Source organism: Borostomias antarcticus (assembly GCF_949987555.1).
Source record: "Borostomias antarcticus genome assembly, chromosome: 13".
NCBI lineage: Eukaryota > Metazoa > Chordata > Actinopteri > Stomiiformes > Stomiidae > Borostomias > Borostomias antarcticus.
Genome location: NC_140246.1, coordinates 6,073,268 through 6,100,368, shown reverse-complemented (window position 1 = coordinate 6,100,368; position 27,101 = coordinate 6,073,268). Strand labels below are relative to the sequence as shown.

Here is a 27,101-nt window from a genome sequence, read left to right as displayed (position 1 = left end):
GATTTAATAGGTTATTGACAAACAGGCAGGTCATTCCCTCTTCACACTCTCCCCTAGCCCTCCATCGGCATCCGTCCGGTCCGTTCTGACCCCCTGTGCGTCCCGGCTAGCTCGCCGGTGCCATCCGCCCCCGTGTCTTTCTTGAGCGCGTCCGCGTACGTTAGCGTGGCGGGACGCCCCTCATGATCCATGTCCGCGTGTTCGGCGCCAACAGCGCAGGTTTGCAGGACCGGCGGCTCCCGGGTGTCTCTGGCAGTGACCCCCCCAGCCTCGTTCTCCTAGCTGCTATTTTCTCACTCACCCTTGGTGACCCCCCCCCCTCCCCTCCCAATACAGACGCTTGTCACGTATTAGGTCGTTGGAGGTCCACACACTGGCCACATGACATTTCGCGGTTTATCGCTCAGGCCTCAACGGCGCCGAATCCATGAACGCCCCGTCGGCAGGGCGCGAGCGCGTCGCCGAGAAACCCCTTTTCTAGCTTCCCGCCCTGTCCTCGGCTTCCGGCCTTTCCTCCCTCCCTCCCTCTCTCTCTCTCTCTCTTCTCTCTCTCTCGGCCTCAGGCCCCGCAATCCCCGCGGTGGAGGAATGAAAACAGGAAGACGGGAGCCCGGGGCCCAGCGGAAGCGGGGTCCCCCAGGCCAGAGACAGAGAACCTGTAAGCCGTGGGGGCCTCCTGCTCTCCGTCTCTATACATGTTTACATATAGCCGGCAGGGCCGGGGTGGGGGGTACACCGGCCAGGATCACAGGGAGGAGGGGGGAGGGAGGGAGGGAGCGAGGTGAGGGAGGGAGCGAGGGATAAAGGAGGGGTTAGAGGGAGGAATAAGAGTAGATCTCCCGGCGTGGGTCTCCATTAAATCAGCCCCGGAGTGGAGGGGCTGTTTTTCTCTCATTCAACTCGTTTGCTCTCGCTCTGTCCCGTCCTCCCTTCCTGCCCTCTCTCTCTCTCTCCCTCCCTCCACCCCGCTAGGCATCTGCTCTCTCTCTCTCTCCTCCCTCCCTCCACCCCGCTAGGCATCTGCTCTCTCTCTCCGTTCCCTTATCCCTTATCTTGCTCTTCCTATCTGCCCTTGCTTTGAGTCGCTCCCCTGCTTTCTGAGTCCACCCCCCCCCCCCTCCCCCACCCCACACGCACGCACCTACCCCCCCCTTTCTCTCTCTCTCTCTTGCTGTGTTCAGTGTACTCTTTCTTTCATTTTCCCCTCGTTCATTTCTCTCCTCTCCCTGGAGGGGGCGGCGAAACCGGTAAACGTTTCCATGTGGGAGCGAAAGCCACATCAGAGAGGGACGTCACAATGCCTATAAAACTCTCCTCTCCTCTTCCCATCAAACACACACACACGCACGCACTGCACGCACACAGCACACACACACACACACACACACACACACACACACACACACACACACACACACACACACACACACACACACACACACACACACACACACACACACACACAATTTCCCCGTTTCCCTGCTCCATCCCTTTCTCCTCTGGCTAAGATACTAATCTCCAGTATGCAATTATTCCTCAACGTTCAACTGCTCATTTGGCGCCTGCCCGCCCGCCATGGCTGAGCTTAGAGACACAAACATTATTATTTCATTATGAGCGAGTCTAAATGGGGCACTGGCCTTGACCCATCTCTCTCTCTCTCTCCCTCTCTCTCTCCCAAAACAAATGAATTCCCTTATTTCTCTCTCTTTCCCTCAAGCTACGAAGACAGAGTGCACATGCGAGAGAGGCAATAATATATACACATAGAACACGTAAACACCCAAGTGAGATATTAGAATAACACAACGTTAATAATGGCGAAATCCAATCAGGTGTTTTAGAGATGGGCCGATCCTCGGCGCCGCTCACCTCCAATATCGCTCGGAGACCCAGGGGGGACTCGCGTCAAACGTTAACGCCCACACTCCGTTTGGCAGGCGGAGAGGGAGACACGCTGGAGGGGGAGCGAGATTTAAGTCGATTCCACGCGCCGGGTAGAGCCTACAACACGCGCACGCTGGCAGGGACGAAGGCGACAACGCTGGCTAGTTTGGGTCTCATTTCACGGGTAATAAACATGCAGGTGATGTGTCTGCGTCAGAGGACACGCACTGTGACACTGTGTACGTTTACAGGACCGAGGGGCCACTTTAAGTCCGGCATTTTGTATGTGAGGTACTTGTTACCTCACTTGTACTTGTATTTGTTATGATTTTTTTAATTACTTCAATAAATAAAAATCCGGTAGCCTGTGCTGACATCATAGTGGAGGGAACCCCCCCCGGCGCCGTGACGACGGTGTGAGGGACAGTGAGAGGAGTCTGGTTTGGGAAGGGGGTGTACAGTAGCTGGCATGGGAGCTGCTGCTGGTTCTCACGTTGCCTCTGTTATTAATAGGCCATGCTATCTTTACCCGCCCCTTAGCCCCACCCATGAATCCCGTCCCTAGAGGTCATGACCTCTAGGCTCCGCCAACCTGTAACAGATATACACCCCCCACGGTCCTCATTTTCAGCCGAAACCAATACACACACATGCGCGCTCCCACACACACACACAGACACACACGCACCCACACTATCTCTCTCTTTCCACACTCTCTTTTCTCTTTTCTCACTTCACGCGCTATCTACAGTGCACCGACTCCCAAAATGCAGTTCACGCTGACCAGAGACTCCTAGCTGGGTTTGAACGGTGTGTTCAGCCAGTTATGCCACGAGCACAGCCAAAACCTCCGGGCGGCCACCTGGCAGTACCCTCAATCACTAGGCGTGGTGGCGTGATGATGTCACGGCAGCAGTGCTTCAGGAATGCCACGAGCGAACTGGGCGGTGCCTCCGTCTCCTCCCGGGACTACGGAGGGAAGAGAGTGAAAAAGACACGACCCAGTTGGTATGACAACGCTTCGTGGGTAGCTAGTGTATATTTTGGGGGTTCCGTGTTCAGGTGGGGGGGGGGGGGGGGGACGTGTCTTTGTGTCCGTCTCTGAGAGCCGAGGTGGAGGTTCTGAGCGGCCGGACTAACGACGACCACGTGGTTCCGTTCAGCCGTGGAGAGAGGAGGAATGCGCGGGGTTAACGGGCACTTGGTCTTGTGCAAAACAAAAAGGGGGGGAAAAAAAATAGAAACGTGTGAAAGTTTAGCCGCTTGTGCTCAGAGCTGCAGTGTGTGTGTGTGTGTGTGTGTGTTGGCGGTGGGGAGGGGGGGGCAAAGAGGAGAAGAGGTCTGATCGTGAGAGGGGAGCAGAGTGGAGAGGAGAGGGGAGAGGAGAGATGGGGAGAGGAGAGGGGAGAGGAGAGATGGGGAGAGGAGAGGAGAGAGGGAGAGGAGAGATGGGGAGAGGAGAGATGGGGAGAGGAGAGGAGAGGAGAGAGGGAGAGGAGAGATGGGGAGAGGAGAGGAGAGAGGGAGAGGAGAGATGGGGAGAGGAGAGGAGAGAGGGAGTCTGGCGCTGGCTCCCGTCCCGGCTCCGTTCTGTTCTGTTCTGCGTTGGTATTCTGGAGGGGCTGGAGGGCCTGCTTGGCTATGCGCACGACGGAGCTCTGTTCGCTAGCTGCCCATAGGGCGGGCGAGGATCGCTTTTCTTCTCTCTCTCCCTCTGTCACCACGGCTCTCCCACACCCTCCCTCTCTCGTCATCTCTCTCTTTCTCGTTCTCCTCTTTCTCTTTCTCAATGCCCCCCCTCGTCCCGCCCGCTGCTCTCTCTTTCTCTCAAACGCCCTCTGTCCCTCTGCCCGGCTGTCCATCTCTGCTCTCCCCGCCGGCGGGGTTAGTGGTGGGGCGTGGTGTGACCGTTGGCCGCACGGCAAAGGGTCAGTGCGACTGCTGTGAGGCTCGTGGTTCTAAAAAGTACTACAGACACTGCGTGCACACACACACACGCACGTACACACATACACGCACGCACACACGCACACACACACAAGGCTCTCCCACCGAGACCACGCATCCAGCTCCGTACCCACAGCCAGTCTGGAAAATGTTGTTTCTCATTAAACTTGGATTAGGTTCAGCCCATAGAATAAGACCGACGAGCCATTCTGGAAAAACAATTCCTTTCAAATAAGACAACCAAGCAGACGTCCTGCTCCCCAGGTAACAGGCACAAGCTGCGGCCAGGCAGGGCCCGACATGCGAAACAAACGCGCTTCTCTGCCTGCTGGAGCCCCGCCCCTGCCAAACCACCCAGCCTGGCCTGCTTTCTTAATGTACACACATGTACCCGTTTGAGTCAAATTGTATGACGCGTTTCATACAGAGAGGCAACACAATGTTCTTGGAAGGGAGGAAGGGTGGGGAGAAAGTACATAATGATCCTACCACAAATTTTCCAGAGGGAAGCAAAAAAAAACAGCTCACCCAGTGGGCCAAAAAGGTGAACTGTAAAAATTCTTCCCTGACATCTCTCAGCTCTGATCAAGCACCGTACCTAGCTGACAAAGCATTAACCCCTACATGCACACACACAGACACAAACGCACAGACACACAAATGCATGCACACGCACACACACACACAGGATACACACGCATGCACACACACACAGTGGCCTGCTACAGGAGCATACCGCGGGTCGGTTGAGCATGCAGGCATCAGCCTGCTACAGGAGCATACATGCAGGCATCACCCGTTCACAATGGCGACCTCGGACAGGAGCGATAGCAGGAACTGGAAGAGTCACACACACATAGCTTGCCAGAGGAACACGCCAGGCATCATATAAAATGCACCGCGCTGTAAGGTAATACGCATAAGGTACAGGATACGACCTGCCATCCGACCGAATCCGGCTCTGTCTAAAATAGGGTTACTCGTCGTGACCACCTGTGCTTCCTTCAATGGTAATGTGCTCCCTCCTGACATAGTTGATTGGTCAAGGTGTCCGTATTACTGCTGTGCTGTTAGGATGACTTTTGTTCCAACCATAGCAGTGAGGGTCAGGGTTAGGAAGGATAGGATATGAAGGAAACAAGGACGCTATTTCAGAATTTAAGAGGCCTTGGCTGCGTTCCGAATCGCATACTTCTGCAGTACTTTTTACTACCAGTGCATACTACAGCTGCCCCTAGAAAGTAGGCTACGTACTTTGCACGCAGTATGCATCCAATTGGGCCATAATACCTTGTCATAACATTGCACCTTGAAATTTGATCACATCCATCGCAGTCCATAAAATTACATTCATCCACAGCTGGGATTCATCAAAACACCTCTGGCGTGACTTGCGACTTGGAGCACAGGATTGTGGGTCAGAATAGCCAGAAAAGTGTGCTGGCTTGCATACTGCAAAATATGACCGGATGTAGTAGGACATCCTGGTATTTTTGTCATCCTGCATGTGGCATACCATTTGGCATACTATATATTATAGAAGTATGCGATTCGGAACACAGCCCAAGCCTAGAGAGTAGTATCCCAACACACGGACAGACATCCTAGCCGACCCTCGCCTTGACCCTCCGGCGGGCTTAGAGAGGCTGGACGATGGTCAGATGCTGGAATGAGCTTGCATGCACACACACACTCACACACACACACGCACTCTCTCACACACACACACTTCCAGCCAATTAGTGTCAAACTGGCAAACGAGCTTCCAGATTTTTCTGGCCGGGGGCTTCACTCTGGACGCAGTGAACACGCCTCACACACGCGCGAGATTTAGGACCCTGCTCTGACGGTACACCTGCTGTGGAATGCTGTGTGTGTGTGTGTGTGTGTGTGTGTGTGTGTGTGTGTGTGTGTGTGTTTGTGCGTGTGCACTAGGGGTGTAACGATATACTAATCTCACGATACGATACGATACGATACACGATATTGGGTTGACAATACCGATATGATACGATACACTAAGGGCAGGTGTGAAGCGTTGCAGTAGCGCTGCTGTTCACACCAATAGTGCATTTCTCCACATTTATACTCCACTACACTTTGTGAATTTGGAGCTTAACTGTTGTAATATCATGGATAGGCCTAGAGACAAAAGACGTGTTTGTTACCAGCGTTGTGTAGCCAGCGTTCACTGATATACAATAAACATATCACAATATTGTTTTCACCTTGACGATACGTATTCTGTATGTTTCTGTATCGCGATATATTGTGGCACGATATGTTGTTACACCCCTACTGCGCACAATGTACTAAAGTACATGTGGCTATGTGTGAGTGTGTGTATGGTATGTGGCTTTGTGTGTTTGTGGTGTGTCTCTGTGTAGTGTACTGTATGTGGCTTTGTGTGTGTGTGTGTGTGTGTGTGTGTATACTGTACGTCTCAGCGCCTGGCTGCTGCCCTGGGTCAGTCAGGGGGTCTGAGGGAGGGGGAGCCCCCGTAGGGATGAGGAGCTGTGGTGTCATGTTACGTACTGGTAACCCTGATCTGACACTTCCTGCTCCCCGCTGGACACCGCTACCTCACACCCACCACGGCCAGGAGAGACCGGATAAACACGCAGCCTGACAGACACACACACACACACACACACACACACACACACACGCATGCACACACACACACGCATGCACACACAAACTCACTCACTCACTCACTCACTCACTCACTCTCTCTGTAAATATATATTTACTGTATATCTCTCTATCTCTGTATGTATATATATATATATATATGTATATATATATATATATATATATACACACACATATACAGACACACACACACACACCTTGGGGTCTCACCACAAAAACACGTACAAAACGTACAAAAAACGTACAAAACTTGAACGTCTTAAAATCACATTTCTAGGACTTACAATGCCCATAACCAGACAACGTGGACACGTTTTTCTCTCTCTCTTTCTCTCTGTCTATCTCAACGTACTCATTAAGACATACCAGTGGGTAGTGAGCAAGTACACATAGCAGCAACAAGGCTTTGGTAGAGACGGATATAAAGACACGCCATCAAACAAAACAGCTCAACCACGCTTTCCAAGAACTGCCACATATCTTCTTTAGAGAGACTCTTCTCACGCAGTCAAACTAACAAACAAGCAAGCACGCACGCGCAAACACACACACTCACACACTTACGTGTGCATCTGTGTGTGTGTGTGTGTGTGTTTGTGTGTGCGTGGAGAGTCGTGAACACGCACATTTGAACTCAGGGAACTGTTTAACTTCTTGAATTCATGCCTGGATTACACTTGCGCGGATGTCAATGGCTACGTTTTCAAACGGGCAAAACGATTCGAGATTACATGCGAAATTTACATGTAAAGTTCTGTTCAAATCTCTTATCACACCAACACTCCCGAAAACCCATATTACACACCATTATTAAAGAGTCTATCAAACTGGAGTTTGAGCTATAGCAATCAAGGTTGTATTTTTCTTGGCTAGTAGCATAGTCTAGAATGTTGTGAGTTTAAAATGCAGCTATCCAACCAATGCCAAAAGTCCCCAGCAAATAGGCTACATTTCCATTTTGTTAATGTTCAATGTCTAATGCACATTCCCTGCTTTTAAAATAATCTTGTAGCCTATCCAAAAAGATAGCCTATTATTCCAATCTCTAGTTGTTAGGCCAATCGCAATCTGCCTATACCTACAGTATATTAAAGGGCAATGCTCGTTTTTGATAACCTGGACCTTATTTACGACATATTATAAGAAGTTTGACTCACCGAGATCACTTTTGTGTAGTTCGGAGGCCTGTAGAAGAAATTTAAAATCCAGCGCGAGCCAGTATATCCATGTAATGACGGTGGACGGGGCAACGAGAATGCAGTTTCTCAAAATCTATTTTCGGCCGCTAAACGGTTGTTTTCATCAATCAGATTGGATGAATCGACAGTTGAGATTCCTCAACGCGAGGCATTGTAGTGGTTTTCAAATACGGGGTCTTTAGCCTCTGTAATATGATCTTTACACGCCTTTCCCCACTTGATCCAGCACGCATGCGCACAGGCCAGCGCGCAGACTGGCTATTCTCCGGCTCACATTCTCTGCGCTACGATCGTTGTTGGTGCCGAGAATATTGTCGTCGTCATTCGTCAGCAACAATCCGATCGTAGCGCAGAGAATGTGAGCCGGAGAATAGCCAGTCTGCGCGCTGGCCTGTGCGCATGCGTGCTGGAGCAAGTGGGGAAAGGCGTGTAAAGATCATATTACAGAGGCTAAAGACCCCGTATTTGAAAACCACTACAATGCCTCGCGTTGAGGAATCTCAACTGTCGATTCATCCAATCTGATTGATGAAAACAACCGTTTAGCGGCCGAAAATAGATTTTGAGAAACTGCATTCTCGTTGCCCCGTCCACCGTCATTACATGGATATACTGGCTCGCGCTGGATTTTAAATTTCTTCTACAGGCCTCCGAACTACACCAAAGTGATCTCGGTGAGTCAAACTTCTTATAATATGTCGTAAATAAGGTCCAGGTTGTCAAAAACGAGCATTGCCCTTTAAGCTACTAGTGTTCACCTATTATTTATTTATGTTATATTAGATGAATGGTTGTAAACCATGAAATCTGCCAGGTATATTGGAATTAATTTAAACAGTTCCCTTTGCTTCCCAACCCCCATCTCATCTTCTTCGTGTTGCTGCCTTTTTTGTTTTATTATTTCTTGTTTTTTGGGCACATTCAACTTTTAAAGAGGACAAAGTTCACCCATTCACACAACTTCGTCCTCGAGCGCAGCGGTCTATAGGCCTGCCGTTCTCTGTTCACCACGGATCTTCCTAAAGTTCCTCTTTTCAGTTTTTAACAGTAATCCAAACTCCATATCATTCCTATTTTGGTTGACAAACCAATTCCTTGTTCAGGATCACAGATCTAATTTCAGACTTCATTCCCAAATCCAATTAAAATGACGATGTAGCCGATTGAGGGGTTATTTTGCCTAGCCTCAGCTCTTGCCTAGGCCTAGTAGGCTAGGCCTATTTATCTCTTGACAATAGGCTACAGAATTACAACATTTGGGACATGAACAGACAATTGGCGTAGGCCTGCTTGTAAAAACATCCACACACCCTAATATTTCATTACTTATGCATCAGGATTGCTGACATAAACCCGTTCAATTTGTCTAGTCACAACATTCTAGACTATATAAGTGCAGTCCATTTAGTCATATTCACATCTCGTCATAATATGGGAGCTATAGCTTAACGTAGGCTAAGGGCATGGATGAACAACTTAAAATGAGCTGATTAGAAGGACTATATATTGGAACATTTGGACTGAATTAGATTATTAAATAAGAGAATATTATTCAAAAAGAAAAGGGCAGGAGAGTCGGGAACTTCAGACAGGTGTGGTGAAGGAGCTATTTGGTCGGGAACACAAACTGAGCTGGGGAGCCTAGTAAAGCAGCATATGTCAATAAAGGCTTTTTAAACTTTAAACTGTCACTCCCTCCCTCCCTCTGTCGGGTAGTTGACCGCAGTTCTATGTTGCTACCACAAGAGGCAGTGTTTTTTTGTGCATGGCTGTTTTTTGTGCATGGCTGCACAAGAGGCAGTGTTTTTTTTGTGCATGACTGTTTTTTGTGAATGGCTGCACCTAGACAAGAGGCAGTGTTTTTTTGCGCTTGGCTGTAAGCCAGCGCACATAGAATAGCGTTTGTCCAGTTATCACTCCCTCCCTCCCTCCCTCCGGTCAATGTTGACCTGCATTTCTCTGTTGGCACCACAAGAGGCAGTAGTCCCAGCACACCAAAATCAAGAAAGACTCCAAAATCAACCTGCCGATCTCCACTGCACAAGTAGAGTAGCGGTGAAAGCATAGGACTCCCACCCGGGAAACAGGGGTTCAAGGCCCCAGTGGAGATGACTTTATGGGACTATACCCCAAACGTCCACATGTTCATCCTTTCACTCCAACCTTTACCCCTTGCCTTATAGGTCAGATCCCGTCCCAAACCCAACCCTTATTCTAACCCCAACCCACACTAGGGACTGGAAGAAGGACACCAAAACCAACCCACCGATCTTCACTGCACAAGTAGAGTAGTGGTGAGAGCATAGGACTCCCACCCGGGAGACGGGGGTTCAAGGCCCCGGGGAGGAAGACTTTATGGGACTATACCCCAAACCTCCACACGTTCATCCTTTCACTCCAATCTTTTTATCCCTTACCTTTGTCCAGAAACAGAAGTTGAACCAATCGCAGCAAAATAGCTAGCGTTACAGGAATCATCAGTGTAACTGCTTTAGCCACTGACCGCTACCATTAATGTTATGGAAGTGTAATGTAATGCTATGTCATCTGTATTGTACTTTGTTTACTTATGATGTCTGTTGTTTTTATCTGTTACCTGCAGATGCAAATTAGCCTAAGGCTAACTCTCGTGCGATGCATCAAATGTTTTTACATTTATGTTTTAATTGCACATGGTCCCTTCCAAATAAAATTGAAAATGAAAATGAAGCTGCTGCTAGTTGTTGTGAGCTCATGAGCTAACTGGCTATCCCGCTCTTATTGTGCTGGATTAGAATTGGAAGCATTGGAACTGATGTGTCCAGGTGACAAGACCTCTTAATTGATCTTAATTTATCACACATTATTTCATGTCATTTCAATTTACAGCTATTTCAGTGGCGTGACTAGCTTCCGTTCGACCAGTCCTGAACAGAAACAAGCCAGCCACGCACATAAGCCAGGCTAGACCTGGCCTGGTTGGGGAAAACGCCGAAAAACGCAGTAGTGTTATCCAGGCCTTAGCAGCAGCTAAACTGATGGGTGTGGGGTGGTTCTCTAATGGACATGTTGGACAAGTCCAAAACACACACCATAGACATATTGTCTCTCTCTTCTCGACACCACGTCTCCTTCTCTCCTCGCTGTCTTCTCCTTTCTCCTTGCTGATGTCTGTCTCTCTCTTTCTCTCTGTCTCTCTCTCTTCCCCTCTCTTCCTCACCCCTTCTTGGCTATTTTCTCCCTCCCTCCCTCATTGCTATCCTTCTCTTGTTCTCCACCTTCTGTCATTCTCTGAGACAGAGACCGCCCGGGAGTCACCCTGTTCAACAACCATCCCATAATAGAGCGGGTTATTCTAGAATACATGAGCAGGAATCTTTTGTTAGGGGGGTTGACGGTAACCAGAGAGCCTTAAACAGTGACCTGCAGTCTCTCCAACAGCTGACCTGTGACAGCTGAGACTCTCCTCACAGGACACTGCTCCTGACACGCACGCTGACAGAGCTTATAGGCGCACGGCCACAATTAAAGCTAATCTCGCACGCACGCACGCAAATCATGCAGCGACATTACATGGCTGCGGTATATTGGTTTGTTTATATTCATCATGATAAATTTAACGGGGACATTAATGTGTCAGCATCCGTCTATCTGTCAGCTGCCATTTTACAGATAGACTTACCAAGGAGGGGTTCTGAAGGCTGATTAATGTCAGGACATTTATATCGGGAGACACTTGGGGCAGGGAGTCACTTAAAATACTAAGGAAAATTGATATTCCGCTCTCGTCCTGATTGGTCCATACCGGTGTCAATCATGTTTGAGGAGCCCCCTCCCTGAGGAGAAAGCCCCTCCCTCTGTCTGCATCTCACGCAAGGGTTGCCGTGGCCAATGGGCATCCAGCCTTCAGCTCTGCATCTAAAAATACCTCAACAATAACACCAATGTGGAAAAAGGGAACTAGTTCGCTATTTAAAACAAGCAATAACAAATATCCTGGGAACAAAATGAACAGAAATTAAAATGGACTCCGGAGTAACAGACATCATCAACTAATTTGTTGTGAGGCCTCAGGTTGTTGTTTCTCATTAAAGTTAATGGAACTCAGCCCGTGTTTTGGCCTTTGGGCCCGAGTCAGAGGGGGAGAGGCAGGTTAGTAGATTAATCATATCTTGACTTTAGAGACAGAGGGGGGTGAGAGAGAAAGAGAGGGAGGGGAGAGGGGGGGAGAGAGAGAGAGAGAGAAAGAGAGAGAGAGAGAGAGTGTGTGTGTGTGTGTGTGTGTGTGTGGGGGGGGGGGGTTAGCAGATTAATCATATCTTAGATTTGGGTCATGCATTAAGCTAAGCCAAAAAAAAAACACAAAGTGATCTTTAAACACAGTTTATTAGCCAGACATCTATCTGTCTTACCCCTCTTTCTCTCTGCAGAGCCTCGAGAGCTGAAACAATCCCCCCGGGGTTCTGCAGAAGTTGTTCATCAAAGGGTCTCCCGGTGTCCATCATCGTTGACCTGTTGCGCACGCCAGAAGCAAATTGGCCGGACTTCAACCGACTCCGTGCGACCATCAGGGTTTGATAGAAAAGGCATACCGCGACCACCAGAAGCAATAACGGTCCAGAGCAGTACCTACGGCGAAGCGTCCACAGGCGCCCGAAGAACATCACAGCTTCTTTCAGAACTTTGTTGGCAGGAGACAGGCAAACTATGCGGGACAATGTTTATGTCCCCGCATCCCCACTGAAACCGCTGGACTCACTGACCGCTCTCGCAATCCGATTGTATAAAACGGGCAACGCGGTTAAGACGCACTTCGGGAATTCTCAAACAATACTGCCGCACTTTTACCCTTTAAATCCTCCCTCATGGCGGTCGCCTTTTAGGCTATATCTGCGGTGCGCTCATCTTTAACGAATAGCCTAGTAGGCTACGTTGATCCAAAGTGCGCCACACTCCGACTATCACATCCTTAAAAGTCGAGCTTCGAGAAAGCAAGTTGGAGTTTAGGCTAATGTTTTCCGCTGTTCGGGAAAGCAAGCCCCTCAGTTGATTACTTCTTGGATAACGGACCTCATGACTTCTTGGATCATAGGCTGCTCCGCTCCTGCGCGCTGTCAGAAATTGTTGCCATACCTCCCCCTTGAGCGCGCAAAACCTCTCGTCAAACAGACCAAAGTTGGGAAATAACTTCAAAACCAGAAGCCCACGCATCCACCCCCCCTGCAGCAACCGATGAGGACTTCAGAGAGTTTCTACCGTTAGACGCCGAGGCAAATCCAATCCCACCTGGTTTGGGTTAATCCCACCTGGTTTGGGTTAATCCAGGAAAAAAGTAAACACCGACTTCCTCTCCTCGCCCAGTCTTAAATACTACACACGCAGGGCTACTGCTTCCCAAAAACGAGTTCTCCTGTAGACGTCAAAAACCTAATTCTGAGTGTGGTTTTTAGGCAGGCTTTGTCAATGTTGCCGAGGAGAGCTCTCTCTAGTTCTGTCTTAGAAACGGCTTTTAAATTCCGCACGACACACGGAGCGGTCTAAATTCGCACACATGCCTTCTCGGCAGGAGGTCGAGACTTGCCCCCTTTAATTCCTGTGTCTGGTGAAACACCGGTGCGCTCTTCGCTATTTGTGGAACACCAGCCCTCCGCGTCCCTGCAGTGTAGAACTAAATAGATCGAGTCTACGTGCATTGACATTTTTGTAGCAAATGTAGGCTACACGGCCTCCTTTCAAGTTGTAAAAACTGTTTAGCACCACCGTGAAAGATGTTGGCGTTCAAATGAGTTCCACGAGTTAAGCCATGTCAGGCTTTAGCTCATCAGTACAATTGATAACAGGTGTGCAAAGCTGCTAATTTCAGCTCACATGAACCTCCAAATCTTCTGCTAAATTTTTCCACCTCGATCAAAGAGCTGCTTGCTTAGATCTTATCCTGGGTTCCGAACAATAGGCCTAATCTCAAAGGCAAAAACCGACAAAGCAAGGAGACGGTTAACAAAAAGAATTTGATCATTTTATTGGGAGTTCTTTTTCCAACATCTGTTACATACCGTCTCAGTGCAGAATGACAAGTGACAAGTCCACACGCACATACAACACTTACACTCACGCATACACTTACACTCACGCATACACGACACACACACGCATTCCACAATAGTACACTCATCCACAACAGTACGCAGCAATCCACATACAGGCTTCAGAATATCACTTTGTTCTTACACTGTACATTCTGAAAATTTAAATGGTGCAGGCTCAGCCATTACGGGACTACAGTAACACCAGTTACCAGTGAATCACACCGTCTTCATTAACATCAACACCGTCATCAAAGTCAAAAGTTAACATTTCACCATTTTCAGAGTTCAAATCAAAAAATTGTATGGGGTTTTGTAGTCCAGTGAACAACCCTGGCCTACATTTCCCAGCCTGTATCATAAGTTCCCCGTGAACGCTGCCTGTAATGAGCAGTTGCAGCCGTGCTTGAAGCAGGAGGGAGGGGGGAGTGTTGCCTTCCCCCGTCACAAACAGGGGAGGTGAGGAATGTCTGATGTATGAGGGGGAGGGAGGGGGGTCACAAATCATCATGGCTGTGCATTGAGGGGTAGGGGTGGTGGTGGTGATGGTGGTGGGGTTAAGAATTATTTGCTGTGCTGCTCTTTGTCCATCCAGACCTCCACTGTAACCAAAAAAGGCCAGACTCTGAATAACAACCTTCAACCTTGACTCTCAGAGGTCCATAGATAGACAGCCAGCCAGCCAGACAGGGTTGTGTGTGTGTGGCAGGAGCAGGTACACTCCAGGTTAGGATGAACCACAGGTGACCAGGGATTGGCGATTAGCTTGGTGTGTGTGTGTGGGGGGCGGGTTCCTGGATTAGGAGGAAGGAGGGGGTCTATTTGTGCCGGCTGCCTCTCCTCTTCATGGCGACTGTACACTGGGGGCAATACCACTTCCCCTTGGGGGCTTCTGTGAGGCCCACGCAGCCGTAATGGAACCACTCGATGGGGCACTGCAGAATCACACGCACACGCACACGCACACGCACACACACACACACACACACACACACAGAGTAGTGGCCGTCAGCTTGCACAGTAGCAATATGCTTATACAGGGTTCCCACTCTAAGTCAAATGTCAAATTCTCTGACTTCTCGGAATTTCCATGACGTATAAACGGAAAAACTGTTATATAGGTACTTTAGGGAAGGGGATACATAAGTGCTGAAGATAATAATAAACTGATAAAGAAAAATACTGCATGGAAAATATAACATTTTGGTGGATGGCAAGTACTGTAAAACTAAAACATGCTACAAACAAAATTCCCTAATATTCTGTGACTTGGTCCAAAAAATGATGAAATCCCCTGACTTTCCAAGTCTGGAATATACTTTTTTTTTTAAATTCCACAATATTCCAGAAATCCCATGACCCGTGGGAACCCTGCTCATACAGACAGACTGCCAGGCTCTCGTTCGATGGCAGGGGTCTCCCAGACTTGGTCGCTCCCGGCCGCACTTTGAGGACAGTATCACGTTCATTTGGATTAAAGCGTCCCAACAAAGCTCTGTATCGGCCCGCGTGGTTTATTATAGGTCAGATTTAGATTTGAGCTGGTTTTTAAGACCCAGTAGAGAGCCGAGCCTATTTCTGTGATAATATGCCCCGTTTTGTACTTCTCCTTTCATTCAGGCGTTGACTTGGGACCCTGCTATAGGGAGCCCCTGCTCTAAGGATGCACCATGAGAGCCTGGCGTCGCCAGCCTGATCTCGCCAGCTCACATTCGATTTCACTCCGCAGATCAGTCTGGACATCCAACCGTTCTAACGGAATCTGCTCAAACATAAAATTAGTTTGTGCCAATCACAACCGTTTATCTAATATGGGGCGGGTTTAATAAGATGACGGAACAGAGGAGCGCCGTAGAGGCGTTTCTGCTGATTGGTTGTAGGTCTATCCAATTGCGTCGAGGCATTTTGATCCACGCCCGTTGGTAAATCCCTGTGAGTTTGCAGACCCTTCGCACATTTTTTGCGAACTGGGTTTGGCGAAGCCAGGCTAGCACCATGACCCTTACCCCACCCCCCATACAGGGCACTGACGGTTCAAAAACAAGAGGTACTTACATCCTGGTTATCACAGCCCACCATCTCACCGTAAGACACCTGGAATAGGAGGCAGGTTCTTTTTAGAGAACACCAAGAGACAGACACGTGTGTGTGTCCAGTGTGTTTGCGTACCTGGTTGCAGATGCAGTAGTGTGTGTGTGTGTCTAGTGTGGCCTATCTGGTTGCAGATGCAGTAAAATGTGTGTGTGTGGTACCTGGTTGCAGATGCAGTAGCTTGTATGTGTGTGTGTGTGTGGTACCTGGTTGCAGATGCAGTAGCTTGTGTGCGTGTGTGTGTGTGTGGGGGGGGGGGGGGTACCTGATTGCAGATGCAGTAGCTTGTGTGTGTGTGTGTGTGTGTGTGTGTGTGGTACCTGGTTGCAGATGCAGTAGCGTGTGTGTGTGTGTGTGGTACCTGGTTGCAGATGCAGTAGCTTGTGTGTGTGTGTGTGGTACCTGATTGCAGATGCAGTAGCTTGTGTGTGTGTGTGTGGGGGGGGGGGGGGGGTACCTGGTTGCACATGCAGTAGCTTGTGTGTGTGTGTGTGTGTGTGTGTGTGTGTGTGTGTGGTACCTGGTTGCAGATGCAGTAGCTTGTGTGTGTGTGTGTGTGTGTGTGGTACCTGGTTTCAGATGCAGTATCTTGTGTGTGTGTGTGGTACCTGGTTGCAGATGCAGTAGCGCGGCTCGTTGGGGTCGTAGTTCCAGTCCACCTGTCCGTTGTTGTCAGTCTCGGGCAGCACGGCCGCCTGCTGGGACAGCTCCTGGGCCAGCGCCGACGATGACGAGCACGACGACAGAGAGGAAGAGGATGATGACGAAGACGACTGGTGGTTGGAAGACTTGGTGTTGCCTCTGCAGATGGGGTGAGAGAGAGTGAGAGAGAGAGAGAATGAGAGTGTGAGAAAGAGAGAGAAAGAGAGAGAGAAAGAGTGAGAGAGAGTGGGGGAAGGAGAGAGGAAGAGGAATACAAGTTTAGAGCGAGCAGACAGAAAGTGACATCAGAAGACTGAACCCTGTGTCCAATGACGATGTGGGAAACTGACAGCTATAGTCCTTCCTTTAAATATTTTAACTCCTGCTTTCTGGGAAGTTCAGCCTTTTGGCTCTTTATTTTATATTGGAATATGTTTGGTTGGTTTCATTGTTGACCACAACCAGCGATAATGCTGCATGAGTGAATTAATAAAAAACCTCATTCCTGCTTTTTGCCTTTATAATGGTATTTTTTCTTCAGTTAACACAGATATTGTGATGTACCGTTGCCTTACAATGTATCATCACGCTGTATCGTGGTACCATCGGTGTCGGGGGCAAAATATCGTAAGGCTATCATACTGTGAGTTACCCTTTGATTCCACCCCTAGAGCGACGCGTGCCCGAGCGTGTATGTTTCTTACGCGTGTGTGTGCGCATGCCTTAAATGTGTAAATGTTCCTTTCTGTACGTGCGTCCGCCTCGGTGGGCGGGCGTGTGCCGGCGTGCGGGGGCCGTACTTGGTCTTGCGTCCGCCGCGGGAGTCGGAGGTGGCAGCGGGGACGAGGGTCTGGGTGAGGGTGCTGGCCAGGGCGGACGAGGAGTAGCCGGCGGCGTCCCGGGACAGCGAGAACTCCCGGTGGTTGACCTGGAAGTCGTTGTTCTTGATGGCCTCGTAGCTGGCCTTCAGACTGGACGTCCTCCTGCCGTCCTTCATCTGGAACGCAACACACACACGCGCACGCACACACACACAGACACACACGCACACACACACACGCACACACAGTTACCTGACAGGGACTCATGACTGGGAGGTGCAGAAGGTGGACAATACTGTCTAAATGGTCTACAGACACGGTTTACACCAATAAAAATGGCGTACTCGCGCTTGTGGTGTGGGCCATCTCCTTGACAATGTTTGCTGACTGACAGACAGCAGCGCGTAAGCTATGTAGATGGAGGCTCCGCTTCGGCTCAGACATAGGCTAGGCCATCGGGTGCATGTGTAGCTCCACATCGTGTTTCTACACTGTATTTTTAGATAACGTTACATATTTATCACACTTCAACTATATTTTTTACTTGTCCCATCAAACAACTGCATGACGCACTTGCTCAAACCGAGTTTACTGGTCTAGGGGAAGCAATAGGCTAGCCTACCTGACTGCTCTCGCTCTCAACATCATTCTACTTTCTGTTCCTCTTCAAATATTGTCGGATGTCCATCTGGAAAATGTAGGCTTTAGGCTATGCTTTAGGCTCCGTCAGTTGTTATCAGAGAATGATAAGATCAAATAGGCCAGAGATGGGCAGGAGCTGTTGGCACGTCTTAGTGGAACGTTATCTAGCTCTATGCTGTATGAGTCCACTTCTTGATAAAAAACATGAATATATTTTTAACTGCCATACACCCTAGTGAGGAGTAGGCTGGGTAGCCTACCAGCACATTTTGGTCCAATTCAAACACTGGTTAAACACTAGCCTACCTTATTTTGTAATAGACTCGCTGAAGAAAACGTCCCTTCACACGCAAAGTCTTTTGAGTTGACCACAGAAAGCAGCATTCACAGAGCGAGTGGCCCAAGCTACTGTTGAAAATAAAAATGCGGGCAAGACATTGTCATGGTTTTGAAAGCGCATTTAGGCAGAAATATTTAGAAAGTTTACGATTTTTAATTTAAGACTTTAATATACATCTATATTTTTTGTAGCAGTGTGGTGTGGCGGCAACGATTTTGCCGCGGCGCCACGCCATAGTTTGAGGTCAGTCAGGCAGCCATGACCCATTTTTTTACAGATCAGCTATAGAGTGTGCTCACTTTTTCCATCTTTGTCTGGTATGGCAACACAACCACTCAGGACAGGACTCGGCTGGAAAAAGTTATACACAGAGCATCTGAAATCGGCTGCAGTCTCTCTCTCTCTGTCTTCTCTCCACCGGAAGAGTTAGGAAGATTACAGCTTATCCCTCTCATCCAGCTCTCCGTTTAATTAATCTAATCCCATCAGGAAGGAGATACAGGAGCAATAGATGCAGAAAAACTCACTTCGGGGAGAGCACCAAACTCGTTTGTACTACTTGTACTATATGCGTATTGGGCACCGTTTGTTTTGGTGTTCGTTTGATGTGATGAGCGAACCCAGACACATTCCTATCAACTTGTTGTTGACATGGCAAATTAATTATTGAATTGAATTGATAATGTTGATCGTGAGACTGTAAGAGAATGAAGTCTGTGCCATAAGTGGCGGGAGGACCAAGGTCCCACTGTTGGAGGAACTGTCAGAGAAGCTGAAGGTTTTTACTGTTTCATTATCATACCTATATTACATTCTACAGTAGCCCACACAACCTGAATTATTTGCATCCTAGGCAAATCGGAATGAAACTGCTGTGCAAAAAAAGAAGATTTGTTAATCAGCTTGACCTTTAGAACCCTCTAAATAGATATCAGTAGCACTCACAATAATGTCTCACAATATTATCCACTGTGGATAATCGGTGTTGAATAAACGTTCATTTAAGTTCAGCAATTTTGCGTCTCATTTGTTACACGGACCCCCAGACAAATATCTGTTTTTGGAGCGTGCGTAGAGCGCGCTCGTGCGTGCGCTACCTGTGCGGTGGCCTGCACGGCCTGTGCCGCTGCCATGGTGATGGCGCCCGCCCCGGCGCCCGGGCCGGCTGGTAGAGAGCTCAGGTTGTAGGACGCCAGTGGCTGGGCGGAGTTCACACTGTACACACTGTTGGTGGACGACGATGTGCTGTTGGTCCGGCAGCCTAGGGGAGGGGGCGAGAGAGAGAGGGGGGGGGGGGGGGGGGGATGAGAGAGGGAGAGAGAGAGAGAAGGAGAGAGATGGAGGGCGTGAGGGAGGGGGGAGACCGGGCCAATAAGAGAAGGAAAAGCAATAGAAAGAAAATAGCCAGTGCAGGGAAGAGTGTGTAGTGTGTGTGTGTGTGTGTGTGGGCGTTACCTGGCGTGTTCTCCTTGGAGGCGTCTGATGTGAGTGTGGAGAGCAGGGCTTCGGATTTGAACTTCTTCTCGGGGACGTGCTCTGTGGTGTGGTGCGTCGGCGTGGTGTATTTCCTCTCTGTGACACACACACACACACACACACGCACACTTTGTTACCTGACAGGGATTCATGACTAGGAGGTGCAGTACTGTCTAAATGGTCTACTGACACGGTTTAAACCAATAAAAATAATAATCCAGTATTAACCAGTGAAGTTCACCAGCTCTTGATGTCTGTCCAATGCTACGTGCATCCCCTAACAATAGTGAATCATTTGTGAGTCAAACATGCCATTTTAAACTAGAAATGGTGCTCGGAGAACACAAGACCTATGCCCATCAATGCGTTTTGTGGCTCTTTGTGCAATACACGCACGCACACACAGGACAGAGTTTGGTCAGCTTGACTATCTACCGTGATTGGGAGGGTCAGAGACAGAAACACACGCGTCCGGACGTATACTTACTCTCCACGGTGGTGTGTGAGTGGACGTGGTGGTTGTTGACTGGCTGAGAGGGACTGTCCATCTCTAGGGAACCTGCCAGAGGGGGGGGGGAGAGAGGGGAGACGCGGTCAAACCCGTGCCCAGAGGCCCGTCTGGTCCCTGTCCACACGCTCCTGTACCATCTCTACAGCCTCCGCTGACCCGTAGGCACAGTTATGTAAGGTATGCGGACACAAAGACGCATTGAAAGAGAGTCCAGTCGCACGGTGGAGGACACTACGGTCTCAACTTGTCAGGCACAGAGAGGACCGGTGGGTGAGGTGAACACTGCCCCCTAGAGGACAAGCGTAAACATACCCGTGTCCGCGCTGAACCCCTTTTTAACGAGGACGGAGCGACCGAGGACCCTGAGTGAGCCCCGCGATGGCGTGAAGGGTGATGATGTCATGCTACTGTGATTGACAGCCGCCACTCACGTCTCTCCAGGATCTCGGTGATTCCGGCGTTGTCGGCCTCCAGCTCCATCTTGAACTTGGCTAGCTCCTGGTCCAGCTTCCTCAGGTGACGGTCCACCTGGGGGGATCAGCGCAGACGCTCAAACACCAGGCAGCCCTCACACTAGGTAGGCTGTGTGGTAGGCAGCCCTCACACTAGGTAGGATGTGTGGTAGGCAGCCCTCACACTAGGTAGGCTGTGTGGTAGGCAGCCCTCACACTAGGTAGGATGTGTGGTAGGCAGCCCTCACACTAGGTAGGATGTGTGGTAGGCAGCCCTCACACTAGGTAGGATGTGTGGTAGGCAGCCCTCACACTAGGTAGGATGTGTGGTAGGCAGCCCTCACACTAGGTAGGATGTGTGGTAGGCAGGTAGGTCGGTACTTTATTAATCCCGAGTAGAAACTGCACTGCCACACCAGCCACACTCAAGGGACATCAAAGACGACAGATAAGAAAGTACAATAGAGGCAAGTATAAATATAATATTGATATTGATTATATTTCATAAATATACCCGAAATAGAGAAAACACAAGGCCCATGTGAGAACGAAATATCTTATAGTATCTTATAACACTAAGCGTTAAATATATAATGTGACAATGTCAAGTCGACCACCCCGGCCACACCTCTCCCACCCTGACCATAACCTCTTCGTGCCACTCCCCTCAGGCAGGAGGCTGCGGTCCATCAGGACCATGTCTGCACGCCAGAGACAGCTTCTTCCCCGCGACCATCAGCCTCTTCAACAAAGCTTGTGTCCCCCACTGACGAACGCCCCCCCCCCCCCCATTTCCACTGACCTGTCTCGTCTATACCCCCTGGCCAATATTGTTTAAATGTTATGCACCTCGACCGAAAGAAAATTCCTAGTAGGTTGTGAAACTGCATCGCAATAAACGGATTCTGATTCTGACATGGGACTTCCAAATCATTTTCGTGGTGTTAGTCTGCCACCTAGTGGCGCTTATGAGAAATGACAGTTCAGCTCCACAGCAAGCAGTTGAAGAAGAGAGTTTGAAGTGACATCCACACTTATTATATTGAAGCTATTGCGAAATAGAAAATCTATAAACTCCTCTGCCCCTTTGTTAGAGGTAGTTCATTTACAACCACTGCTGCTCAACAGATGACCCGTACGGGTGACCCCCTCACAGCCTGAACGAAGGGCAGAGATAGTAGTCTAGCATAGCCAGACCTCCGAGTCCTCCTGTAACGGCTATGCTCTTTACAAGCCTCTACCCAAGAGTCTCGGCGCTGTCTGCGCTTACGCACGCACACTGGCGTGAGCCCAGGAACGCCCACTGTGGTCTGTCAGTGTCGAGGTGAACTAACTTACTAAATGGAAAAATACACCCAGGAGCAGTGGGCAGCCTTGTAAGTGGGTGGCTGTACTTAGTTGTGAAGCTAGTTAATGTTATGTGGCTGTCCTATAATACATTAGTCATTTAGCAGATACTTTCACCCAAAGCGACATACAGTAATTGCATTACGTTTTGAGAAGCAGAGATAGATACGCTATGGCAGCGGAGTTTGTAGAGGATAAGTCATTTGTTATCAGTAGTCTATGCATTCTGGGCTACAAGACGTCAAAAGAGATTCAAGATTCCTTTTATTCGTCACATGTGATGTATGGTGTACAGTCAACAGTTGCAGAAATGTTGCAGCTAAAATATAATTTGGCTCTAAATCAGCTGAGACCAAGTTTTGATTCAATACACTCTCTCAATAAAAGGCACCGAAAACGTATGTGATGTGAAACAAAATGGCTATTTATAATTTAGGCCAGTAAAGTTTGGCGGACAGATTTTCTTAAAGCATGACTCCACTTACCAGATCATAAATCTGATTGGCCAGCTGTACCTTCTCATCTGCATCTTCCAAAGCTTTATAGTAGTCCTGGATGAGGGTAAAAGGGCAGCCATTACAAATTCTGACTCCACTTCCACCTCAATTACCTTTGAGTTCTGCTTCTTTGAATTACATCGGTACTACTCACAGCTGTCATTATTTATTTATATTTTCTTAAGTGGAACATTCTTTCTATACATGTGTGCTGTTCCTTCCAGGGAATCATCCATGCCTGGTCGGGTGGAAGCCTACCTTTTTGATGACCTCTATTTGTTCTTCTCTCCACTCTGGCTTGTTTTTCTTGGCGTTGATGAAGAACTCGTTCACCCTCTGCTCCAACTGGTCCATAGCATCTACAAGAGAGAAACGCTGATTTTCAGATGTAAAGCTAATGATAGCTAGATGGACAAAAGTGTGGATGGGTACGCTAACGTTAGAGTAGGTGTGTGTGATCATCGATCGATAGATAACAATTGACTCGCCTATCAATAGGCAATAACGACTCTGTACAACTGTTTACTTTATTAATTGCACTGCCTATATTACGGACAGCCACAGTCATCCATGGTTGGATGGATTAAGTAGATGAGGATCAATTTGTTTGACTTCTAGACTACAGATGGAATGAGGAATGAGGAATTAATGAGTGCTGATATTGTAAGGACAAGTGATGACAAGAATTCAAATGTACCTGTACTGGTTATATATATATATATATGTGTGTGTGTGTGTGTGTGTGTGTGTGTTGATTATGATAAGGTAGGCTGGTCTCCTCTCTCTTTAAGGCGTAACTATCACTGGTATTTGTTTATTTTCAAAGCCATTATTGGTAAACTTCCACCATACATCTTGTCTCTGTTGAACTGGAGCCTTGGTACCTACCAGACCCGATCAAATGATTGGCTTGTTTCTAGGATTCCTCGAGGGCATTCTGAATTGGTAGAGCTGCTTTTTTCTGTGATGCTCCTTATACCTGGAATACTTTACAACAGACTCTAAAGCTTGAGGTACTTCCTTCAATCGCAGAGTTTAAATCCATGGCTCTTGACATTTGTACTGCGACCTGTAGCTGTTTTTTTTATTTTTATTTATTTTTTAATTATTATTATTATGTGTTGTATTTGTTCCATCGTTATTTATGTATTTGTGTGAACTCGTCAACAACACTGTAAATGAGGGAAACCTCAGTGCTTTACGAGTATAAATAAAGGCTTGAAATGAAATTAAACCTATTCTGATCATCTTCAAATTCTACTTAACTAGCAAATGTGCACTGTGGGGCTCAACTCAACTCATGTACTTAACATGTTCCTAATCTGCTAACGTTAGCTCGTTCTCTAACAAGTTTATTTGACTTTCGGAATATAGAGTGGAAGTAAAATCGGTAATCCCTGTGTTTAACATGTATTCAACTTCATGTTAGGGTTCCTGAATAGTTAGTTAACTAGCATTTTGTCACCGAAATGCAGCAAGCGTGGCTAATTAGCTTGCTAGCCAACTACTCCAAGACAGATCAAAATAAAGATAATCACAGTACAATCTATGTGCTCCAACAAACACATGGGTTGTACTAGCTGGCTAGGTAGATATGACATTCTGCATGTCACGTTAGTGCTAGTTTACTAGCTAGTCTCCAGATGTGCCGGTCAGAACTGTGAGTCGTGCATGCTGCTGTAACGATGCCTACTTTGAACTTGCAGGTCCATCTCTCTCATTTCCGTAAACCTATCGCGGAGATCCATGGGGAGCTGCTCGATCACTGCCAGGGAGAAGAACAAGGCGAGTTAGCAGCTAGCATGGCTAGGCTAACAGGCTAGGCTAACAGCCCGGACGGGCCAGCTCAACAATGATCCACATCTGAGGGATTAAATGGACCGTTTACGACACCCATGCAATGTAGGAATGTAATACTCACTTTCGAGATAATCTTCCAAGTACAGCATCTTGGCAAATTAGATGTTTTAAACGTTTATTAAAAGAATTTGGGTCTTTCAATATGGCGCCGCCAGCCGCTGTGTTACGAACAAAAAAATGTCCACTGGCAAGCGGAGGTCAGAGAACGTGACATCACGAGTGGCTTGTAATATAATTGGCCAAGTCTGGAGTTGCGTATACTTTGAGTTCTACTCACAAGCTTTGTGGGATTTGTAGTTCATAGTAAGCTATGAACTACCTATGATAAACAAAAGTAATCTGCTTTTTCCAACGACTAATAATAACAATACTAGCCTACTACTACTACTACTACTGCTACAACTACTACTACTACTATTATTATTACTATTATTATTATTATTAATAATAATAATAATAATAATAATAATATGAATACACTTTATACGTATAGCACCTTTCATACAAAAAATGCAGCTCAAAGTGCTTTACAACAAAGAAATTACATGCACAGAGCGCTTCATATAAAAATAGACCTACAATTAATTAAAAGTGCGCACACACACACACTGTCTGTTGTCTATTAATCACCTTATTTCCCTTACTCTCTCTCTCTCTCTCTCTCTCTCTCTCTCTCTCTCTCTCTCTCTCTCGAGCACACGCACGCATAGCCTACACATGATAGAAATGTGAAAAGAAGAAAAAACTACTTTCTGATCTTCAGAATCAGTTGGCAGCGCAGAGCTGAGATCTCTGTATGAATCCCCTGCCTACACCTGCCCTAGACAATGAAAGTCTCTCTAGATGTGACCTCCTGACCCATGCTATCTGGAGGAGGCGGGTATAGCTGGCCGCATTCCTTCCCTCTCCAAGGAGCCGCGCCGTCGCTGCTGCTGCAGTATTTTGAGACGCAATTAGCCGAAGCGCTAGGACCCTGCGGACCACCCCCCGGCCGTACTGTATGACTGAGCAGCGAGTGCGAGTCCGGCCACTCTCAAACATGCAAAAGTTGAACTGACAGGACAGAGTTGATCAACTCGGTCGGTTTTTTAGTCCGGGACGACACAGCACCAAGTGGATGTTTTTTTTGTAGCTGGCAGATTTGAGAGAATCACACAACTTGGACTTTTGGAGTTCAGATCAGTTTACGTGCATATGGATTTTTTTAAATTGTCCGAGGAGTAAAACATGATTGTTCTAACTGAACACTAGTGTGTAGCCGGCCAAATGGAAAATAATGCTGGTTGCTATTAAGCGGTCGTTTGACATGAGTGATCTGGATACGTTTTTTCGCCTGTAGGCTCGCTAAGTGAGGGATGATTGATTTGGATATGTCAGCACCCCCGCGCTCATCCGCGCACTCCATCATCCCTAGGCTGGGGAAAGTAAGAAACCACCTGTTGTGAATTCTTCCTGGAACTTCCCACGGATTATACCCGGGCTGCTAAAACAAGACTTCGACAGGCGCGCCACTGTGCGCAATGAGACATGTAAAATCGGTAGGCTGTGTTTTACGCGTGGCGGGACAATGGTTACAGATGGTGATTACCACAAACTCACACATTGCCATTCTCCTCGTATTTGTTTGCAGTGAATTATGTTGCCATGGTGGCGCCGGTTAAGATGAGGACCGTTGGCCGCCAGTTGCTGCGCTCAGAATGGCTCGCCAGGACGCGGTGAGGTGCCTCCGTTGCCTGCTCTACGCTCTCAACTTACTCTTCTGGGTAAGACGAGCGGGTCTACCGAGCAGGTGGCCGGGCAGGGCCCGCGCTCACGTTACACTCCATAGCCAACTTTTTTTTGGCTCTGCCCACCATCAGTGTGTGCGTGCGCTCAAACAACACCGGCCGCGCGTAATGATTATGCCAATGTTGATGATTCATTGTTACGCCCAGACACGTAGTTATCTACATACAACATCATTTTATGTATGCAATTTGTATCCCAAGTATGCACACTGTTAAATGCATGTTACATTCTATTGCATGCCATTTAGGCAATAAAAGCAATAGGCTAGTGCTTGGGGGTTGTGGAGCGTCATGGGAAAATGGCCCAGAGGCTACATTTGTCTAAGAGGATCATCTTTGTACACATTTCACTCTTTCACTGCACCAGAATATTGCTTAGGCTGAATAATTCAGCCTTGAGATTCTGTTAAAATGTGTGTGTGTGCATGCATGCGTGTGTGTGTGTGTGCTCCCCAGCTCATGTCGGTATGTGTCCTCGGAGTGGCCGCCTGGCTCCGGGACTACCTGAACATCGTGCTCACCCTGACGGCACACACCAGGTGAGTGACCGAGCCGGGAGAAGAGGCCGGGGGGTGTGGGTGGGGGGGCAGAGGATGACAAAGACAGAGAGAGAGGGAGAGAGGGAGAGATGAAGGGAGGTCAGGGAAAAAGGCCACAGGGAGAGAGAGAGAGGTAGAGGAGTAGGGAGGCACCAGACTGACTAGAAGATAGGGAGTTGTTTAATTAAGTTGAATACGGGTTGGTAGTCATGATCCACAACCTCAATGAATCACGGCTTCCTCCGCCGCGCTCTCCAGGCAAGCTTCCTGATTTAGGGAGTGTCACCTTTTAGGCACCGTAGCAATGTCTACCGCGGTAGCCTGCCTCGTAACTTCTCCGCGGAGT

At 48.2% G+C, this 27,101-nt stretch overlaps 3 protein-coding genes across 3 annotated transcripts in view; 1 reads left to right on the top strand and 2 right to left on the bottom strand.

Moving 5' to 3' along the window:
• The window catches only part of cped1 (cadherin-like and PC-esterase domain containing 1), a gene marked incomplete at both ends in the record, with an annotated part of 32,039 nt that extends 31,848 nt beyond the window's left edge, over positions 1-191 (bottom strand). Inside the window, one exon of the mRNA XM_084447720.1 lies at positions 91-191. Within this exon, the coding sequence (XP_084303846.1) occupies positions 91-191 (101 nt within the window). The remainder of the gene's footprint in view (positions 1-90) is intronic.
• A 13,512-nt stretch (positions 192-13,703) lies between these two features.
• ing3 (inhibitor of growth family, member 3) lies at positions 13,704-24,598 on the bottom strand. Its single transcript, XM_084448237.1, has 12 exons — positions 24,491-24,598; positions 24,263-24,334; positions 22,828-22,928; positions 22,558-22,623; positions 20,705-20,801; positions 20,250-20,321; positions 19,742-19,858; positions 19,384-19,547; positions 17,284-17,480; positions 16,450-16,642; positions 15,806-15,844; positions 13,704-14,685 (listed from the first exon to the last, which is right to left on the bottom strand). Exons 1-12 carry the CDS (start codon positions 24,516-24,518, stop codon positions 14,569-14,571), a joined length of 1,263 nt encoding a protein of 420 aa, XP_084304363.1. The 5' UTR covers positions 24,519-24,598; the 3' UTR covers positions 13,704-14,568.
• Positions 24,599-26,126: 1,528 nt separating this feature from the next.
• Positions 26,127-27,101, top strand: part of tspan12 (tetraspanin 12) — a gene marked incomplete at both ends in the record, with an annotated part of 10,565 nt that continues 9,590 nt past the window's right edge. Inside the window, 2 exons of the mRNA XM_084447965.1 lie at positions 26,127-26,192; positions 26,673-26,755. Of these exons, the coding sequence (XP_084304091.1) occupies positions 26,127-26,192; positions 26,673-26,755 (149 nt within the window). The remainder of the gene's footprint in view (positions 26,193-26,672; positions 26,756-27,101) is intronic.

Coding starts and splice junctions, on each gene's coding strand:
- ing3 (XM_084448237.1), bottom strand. CDS start 24,518: ATGCTGTACTTGGAAGATTATCTCGAAA. Junction 20,322..20,704: donor CACCGAGATCCTGGAGAGAC/GTGAGTGGCGGC, acceptor CCCCTCTGGCAG/GTTCCCTAGAGATGGACAGT. Junction 14,686..15,805: donor TGGGCTGTGATAACCAGGAT/GTAAGTACCTCT, acceptor GTGATTCTGCAG/TGCCCCATCGAGTGGTTCCA.